The 7,118-nt window shown below is 38.1% G+C and overlaps 1 protein-coding gene across 1 annotated transcript; it reads left to right on the top strand.

The window, feature by feature from the left end:
- Positions 1–733: 733 nt before the first annotated feature.
- On the top strand, positions 734–6,506 carry LOC132654807 (tripartite motif-containing protein 43-like). The gene is made up of 6 exons (XM_060386097.1): positions 734–1,144; positions 2,453–2,548; positions 3,107–3,337; positions 4,146–4,168; positions 4,860–4,957; positions 6,010–6,506. Exons 1-6 carry the CDS (start codon positions 734–736, stop codon positions 6,504–6,506), a joined length of 1,356 nt encoding a protein of 451 aa, XP_060242080.1.
- Positions 6,507–7,118: the final 612 nt, after the last annotated feature.

Raw genomic sequence — 7,118 nt, 5'->3', positions numbered from 1 at the left:
GAGATTATTGCACAATTCCATGGCTTGGTGTCCCAAACTGAAGAAAAAGAGAAAGAGGAGCAGAGCAGCAAACATTCCTTCCTTCCTGCTTCCTTATATCAGATGCCAAGAGAACAGATGCTTTCAACTCCTGCCACCCTTTTTTTTTTTTCCACAGCCGATGGCCAATACCCTTGAGTTATGGGCCAACATAAAGTATTATCTTGTTAGTATTTTGTATCAGAATTAAGAGAAATAACTATTACTGTTTACAATGTATCAAAAGGTGGATCAGTGGAAACTTAATGTCAGATATCAAACAAAAGCATTTACTGCAGAAGGTGTGAAGTAGGATGTATTTTATTGGATAGACAAGAAGGAGGTGTTTTATATCTGAGATGAAAGGCCAGCCTCTGGAGTTGAAGGACTTTGACAACTTTACAGTGTAATTTTTTTCTACCACATCAAAGATGCCTTTGGCCTTGAACTAAGGTACTAAATTAAGCTGAAGCCTCCAGAAGAAATGTAGATGGGAAGACACAGAAGATCATGAACTCACTCTGTGTTTCTATTAGAAAAACTGTAACAGGAAAGGGCAAACTCACAACCCTATGCTTAGTGTTCTTCTTGGTCATACAAAAAATGAAGACTGTTTTGCCATAGACAGAATTGAATCTCAACTTGATCAGATTTTGTGCAGTCTCTTGTTTCTCTTGGGCCCAATAATAGTAATTTTGCGTCTTTCCTCAGGAAAATGGAGTCAGGCATCTCACAGGCTTTCCAGGAATCGCTCACCTGTCCCATCTGCTTGGGCTGCCTAATAGACCCAGTCACCGTAAGCTGTGGCCATAGCTTCTGTCGGGCCTGCCTCTGCCTTTCTTCGGAAGACCTTCAAGTTCCTGCCCACTGTCCCATGTGTAAGGATCCATCCCATCAGAAGGACTGCAGAACCAACGTTGTTCTGAAGAAGTTGGTGTCCATTGTCAGACAGGACAGTCTCATGAAGTACCTGAGCTCTGAGGAGCAAAAGTGTGTGATCCACAAGGAGGCAAAGAGGATCTTTTGTGAGAAGAACAGGGTCCTTCTCTGTCAATTGTGCTCTGACTCCCAGGAGCACAAGGGTCACAGACACTGTCCTATTGAAGCAGCTTCTGAGGGGCAAATGGTAAGTAATGTTTCTGAGAGAACTTGAAAGGTAGAGAAAGGAAGATTAGAAAACACAGGAAGCGTCTACAGTAATAGTTTTCTATATGGCTTTTTCAAAGGTCTTTAGTGTTAGTTATTCCTCCCTGTTTCAAACCTACCCTTCAATCCCTTACCGTATGTAACCCTTTTTGCCCCATTATTTTTCCTAACTCATTTGTATTCTTTTTTTCTTTTTTTAAAGATTTATTTATTTATTATGTATAAATGTTGTGCATGCCAGAAGAGGAAACCAGTTTCATTATAGATGGTTGTAAGCCACGATGTGGTTGCTGAGAATTGAACTCAGGACCTTTGGGAAGAGCAGCCAATGCTCTTAATCTCTGTGCCATCTTTACAGCCCCCATTTGTGTTCTTTTATTCCCACTTCTTTGAAACTTCCTCTACCTACATTTCCTTTTCAGTTTCATGAGTTCTAAATTCCTCCAGTTTAAGCACACATATTTAACAATTCAAAGCTAGTATCCACATAGGAGTGGGAACATGCAGTGTTTGTGTTTCTTGTTCCCGGTTACCTCACTCAGTATGATTCTATCTAGCGCAGTGCATCTGCCTGAACAAATCATTTTCTCTTTACAGCTGAATAGAATCCCATTTTGTTATCCATTTATCAGTTGATGGACATTTAGGTGGTTTCCATTGATACAGCAGGACCTTGTGAAGAATTTATTTCTAGACTTTTGAATAACCCCCACACTGATTTCCACTAACTGGGATGCCATTTTGTACTCTCACCAACAGTAAATAAATTTTCCTCCTTTTTCCATATCTTAAAAAAAAAAAAAAAAGAAAACACAGGAAGATCCATGTCAAGATTACAAGGAAACCATTGCATTCTGAAAGATAGCATTTTAAAAACAGCTAATGGAGAAAGGGTGACTATAAAATGGAAGCATCCCTTGGGAAATCCATTAGTGTACAATAATTTCCAGTTTTGAAATATAGTTTGCTGATGTCAGTGGGAAGTAAAATAGTAAGTGTACATCTTTAAAAGTTGTATGTCACTGGAGATAAATTACTGAAAGTATTTTGGAATTACCTGGAGAGACCCATTTGGAAATCCCAGTCAGATCCAAATTACTTCAGTCAGGCTTACTAATCATGTTACTTGAGCAAAGAGTTATTTTGTATTTTGTACTTCTGAAATCTAAAACTCAGTTATCAAAGTCAGAAAGTAAAAACATGGTGATTCTTCAACTTTTCCTAAAGTAATTATTGATTTCTATTGTCTGTCCATCAGGACTATGAATGTGTTTATTCTTGTTTACAGGAGAAACTTCTAAAGCAAATGGCATCTTTATGGGAGAAGATCCAAAAAAATCAAGAGAATTTAGAAGCAGAGAAGAGAATGCCAACTCAGTGGACGGTGGGTATGGGACTGATGCTGAAAATCAGCTTGAAGCAACTAACTCTCTCTCAAATCTGCTCATTCACAAGTTGGGAATAAGGCCTGGGAGTTGATACTCGGAGAACCTTTTCTGCAGGCCTCTAATTCTGAGTGTAATATACATTGTTGCACTCAGACAGCATGGCCTGGCTATGGCAGAAACATTTAATGAGTGATTTGCTGACAGTTCATCACATTGCATTTGATCCTATGACTGCCCCATGATGATTAACTAATACCTGCAGAGGTTCTTCTTTGAGTGAACGTGTGAATTAGCAATGAATACCTTTTCTTCAGGAGGCTCAAATCTCCATAAATTGATGAAAATGCTTAGGGAAAATGATGGGTTTGTTTGTGCTATTAATAAAGAATAAATGAATAAAAGAAAATAATTCACAGTTATGAAAAGTGGGGACAGAAAATCAGTGTGTGCAGCACACTGACAGGATCCCACTAGTTGACTTTCAAAATAGAAGGAGTCAGTGGAGAGGATAAAATACTCTGTAAATGTGACCTAGCATGTCCCTTTTCCTTTAGGACTATGTGACTCTTCGGAAAGAAATGATCAGGACTGAGTATAGGAAAGTACATCCAGTCCTCTATGAAGAAGAAAAACACCATATAGAGTGTATGGAAAATGAAGGCCAAGCTCTTTTAGAGAAACTCAGGAAAAGTGAAGGCTTGATGGTGCACAAAAGGAATCAACTAATAGAAATGTATCGGGAGCTGATGACAATGTCCCAGCAGCCATATGTGGTGCTGCTCCAGGTGAGCATGGAGGAGTGCTGAAAAGGCTTTGTTATCTGAGGCCCACACTGTGACTGTTACATCTAAGATAGCTGTCTACATTCCCTGAACTTATTGTCAGTGGATGGATTTTAGGGATAATCTGGAGAAACTATGTTCTGTCATAACCTTAAAAGAGCAAGATTTTGACCCTGTGTCAGTGAATTCCCCATTGAATATCTCCTCATCTTTTGCTTTTGTAGCTTGCTTATCTGAAATCCCTAATTCAGTTATTCCTGTTACCAAACATTCATTCTTTTTTGCCTCTACTTGAAAATTATGCATAGTTTTAAAGAAATTTATAGTTATTGTCTTCTCTTTACAAAAAGTAATTTACTGTGTTCTTTGGAAGAAGAAGCTTCAATGTATGGACTCTTTTGGTGGTGAATGATGGCCTGAAACTCAAAGTAATCCTGAGGTCTCAAAACACCAAATTCTCAAATTATGGGCATGAAGTGTCATTCGGGTGAGGTCATAGTTTTAAAGTAGTCTTAATAAAAGCATGCCTGTGCATTGTGGACAGGCTCAAAGAATGTCCCATTTGTAGACAGCTGTGGGTGTAAAGCAATGTACCTTCATTATGTATGCATGTTCTTCTTAATTATTGTCCTCATAGTCTGATTTCATCAAGAATTCTCTTCTGCTCATTTGCTTGGTTGGTATTATCTTAAGATATGAAAATAAATTTGAAGGATCAATAAGTGTGATGATTAACATTTTTATGAATTTCATATACAAACATTGTATGTCATTTCTTCAGAAATCTAAACTATTCTTATTGTCTTTGCAGGATTTAGAAGACATGTACAGAAGGTGAGTATAGTCATCAGTGCAAGCCAGGATCCTTAAAGCATGCCATAACATTGACCAAGCTGCTTTAGCAATCTAAAAATATACTTTAGACAGGAATAATCAATTGCTTGTGTATGATGCTTGAGATTGGTTTCATGTATATGACATCTGTAATCCTTTACCAGAAAGAGCCTTGACTTACTATTTAATAGTGAATCAGTGTATGCAAGAGGACTTGGTGATAAAATATCTACTTTTGAAATCATAAACTTTGAGGTCCACCAGCAGCATTTTCTGGTAGTAGAAGAAATAGCAGGACACATGGACAAACAAATTGGTAGCAGGAAGGGCTCCAAAAAGTATCTAGGAGGAAACTATCCTGTCTCCTGATCTTTGGGTCACTATGATATCAGAAAATGCTTTTGTGAAAGTTTTTCTGTCAACTGTTTACTTGTACTAATTTGATTTGTTTTAATTATGTGTGTGCACACATGCATGTGTGCCATTGTACATGTGTAGATGTCAGAGAACAACTTTCAGGAGTCAGTCCTTTCTTTCCACCATGGGTTTCAGGGATTAGACTCAAGTTGCCAGGCTTGTGTGGGAAGGGATTTAACTCCTGAGTCATTGTCTGAACTTGGAATGAGGATTTCTCCTAATCACTGTGATGGTGTCTTTAGCACCAGGCAGATCAGGTCTTTTTCTCTTGCAGGAGTGAGTCAGTGCAGCTCTGCATGCCCCAGGTGATGAAACCAGAGCTCAGTGTCCTGCCCATCACTGGATTGATTGAGAGTTGCAAGTGCTTCCTAGGTGAGTGTCACCACTGCTGAAATGACCAAAGGTGTCCTTCAACAATGAGATAAGGGTTGTGTATATGAATTTCTACCTCCTCTAAAGGATATGTCATTGCAAGTCACATTTCTAATCGTGTTTATTCACATGGTCATTTAACAAACAACAAACATGAATATAATGTTGTATGTGACCCAGGATGAAAATATAGTAACAGTTTTTCCTTGAGACATAAGAATGATAATTAATTCAGGACAATCTAAATCATTCTAAGTGTTGGAGTTATTTGATTGTTTTCCCTTAATCATTTTGGCAGTTGAATTTTTTTAAAGTAGGTTTCACTTCTTAGTTTAAAAATATATAAAATATAGTGATGTGCATTTGTAATCTCAACATTAAAATGTGGAGCTGTGAGGATTGCCCATGAGTTTGAGGCTGGCCTGTTTGAAATAGGGAGTTCCAAGCCAGTCAAAAATATATACCAAGACTTTGTATCAAAAAAGATGTTAATAAACATAAAATAACTATATACATGAAGGCATATATCATGAGCAATAAAAATAAAACAAATAGATAGGTCAAGAGGCATTGTGTTAATTCCCCTGTTAGATCTAAATGTGAATTGTGACTTCATATGGAAAGAGTATCAGAGGAGGCAGGGGTTAAACCAGACAATTACAACCAGGGAACCACTTCTAATGCAAGTTTAGTATTTACTTGAGTATAAACATGGGTGCTTACATGCAAATAAAAATACAATCATCACTGCTTCTATTTTAGAATAACTTTTAATGAAAATGCATAAGGATAGTCTTTGTTCCAGACCTACCTTCAATGCACATGTCTTCCATTACCCAGGTGTAATGAAAAGCCACCTCTACAGCATCAGCAAATTTTTCATCAGGATCCCATTCAGTTTCTTGTGGAATTTCTTGACTTTGAAGTATTTGAGCTACATTTAACCCGCTACCCTTAGCCTTCTCTTTTATAATTCAGGCAATTTCCAGGTACCTCTCTCACCTAAGAAGTATAAACAGCCATTTCAACTAAATTGTTGCCTCTTCCCACAGTGAACATATTCTTTGGAAATGAAATCTTACTCCATGACAAGATCAACCTATTTGATGTCGTGAAAAGATTCACCTTTAGCCCTCACCAACAGGAGACATCTGTGGAATCAGCTGGACACTATTTTGCTTCCTGTGGATCACAGAGCTTCTTCTCTAGGAAATATTACTGGGAGATGGATTTAACGGACTCTCTGGAATGGGCTATAGGAGTCTATGAGGATGACTTTTTAACAAATACAAGGCAGCAGACTGAACCTGAGGGTGTATTTCTCCTTGTGTGTGTGAAGCAGGGTAATCAGTACAGTCTCCTCACCACCTGCCCAGTAATTCATCACTATATAGAGAAGCCAGTGGGCCAGGTTGGTGTGTTCCTTGATTGTGAGGGTGGATATGTGAGTTTCCTGGATGTAGCCAAGAGTTCCCTCATATTCAGTTACCCTCCCGGCACTTTCAATTACCCTGTCAGGCCTTTCTTCTCCTTTGGTGGCACATTTTGATAGAAAGCTGTAATCCAGTACTTCAGTGCTGTTTAAGTATTTCTTAATATAATGTTACTTTTTTGCCATTAAATATTAAAATACCATTAAATATAAAACATGGTTAACTGTGTTTTCTTTTCTTTGTGGCCCCCAGAGTCTACCGAGAACACCTTTTTAAAGCAGGTTTCTCTAGTTTCATTATTTGTTTCTTAGTTTTTGCATACATGTCAGAAGTACTAATTAGGAGTGAAGCTCAAGTTCAGAACTAAAGCCCTTTTAAAACATGCTCAGGACTCTCAGTTGGATTTAGAATCATAAAAATATTATTTAGATGTAGGATGCTATCTTACTGCTTCCTAGCACTGATGTGTATTGTGCTGGCTAATTTTATTTTAAATTGACACAAGATAGAGTTTATGTGGGGGAGGGATAGTTGGGTGTGGATGGGTTGGTGTGTGTATATAGACTTGCCTGCCCGGGAACTAGCTCTGTAGACCAGGCTGTCCTCAAACTCACTAAATATCACTACACATCTTCACTTTTAAATGTTCATTGCAATGACTCATTGGTCTGGTTCAGGTTATCTGGCTTTCTGATTCATCAATATTAGGTCCTCAATGGGACTCCTTT

The sequence above is a fragment of the Meriones unguiculatus genome, chromosome 6 (assembly GCF_030254825.1).
Source record: "Meriones unguiculatus strain TT.TT164.6M chromosome 6, Bangor_MerUng_6.1, whole genome shotgun sequence".
Lineage (NCBI taxonomy): Eukaryota > Metazoa > Chordata > Mammalia > Rodentia > Muridae > Meriones > Meriones unguiculatus.
This window is presented reverse-complemented; position numbering and strand designations above follow the sequence as displayed.

What these genes read in the sequence shown, in the direction of transcription:
- LOC132654807 (XM_060386097.1), top strand. Translation starts at nt 734, where the DNA reads ATGGAGTCAGGCATCTCACAGGCTTTCCAGGAATCGCTCACCTGTCCC. An exon ending in CAGCTTCTGAGGGGCAAATG is followed by an intron (nt 1,145 to 2,452) that starts GTAAGTAATGTT and finishes TCTTGTTTACAG; the next exon opens with GAGAAACTTCTAAAGCAAAT. An exon ending in CATATGTGGTGCTGCTCCAG is followed by an intron (nt 3,338 to 4,145) that starts GTGAGCATGGAG and finishes TTGTCTTTGCAG; the next exon opens with GATTTAGAAGACATGTACAG.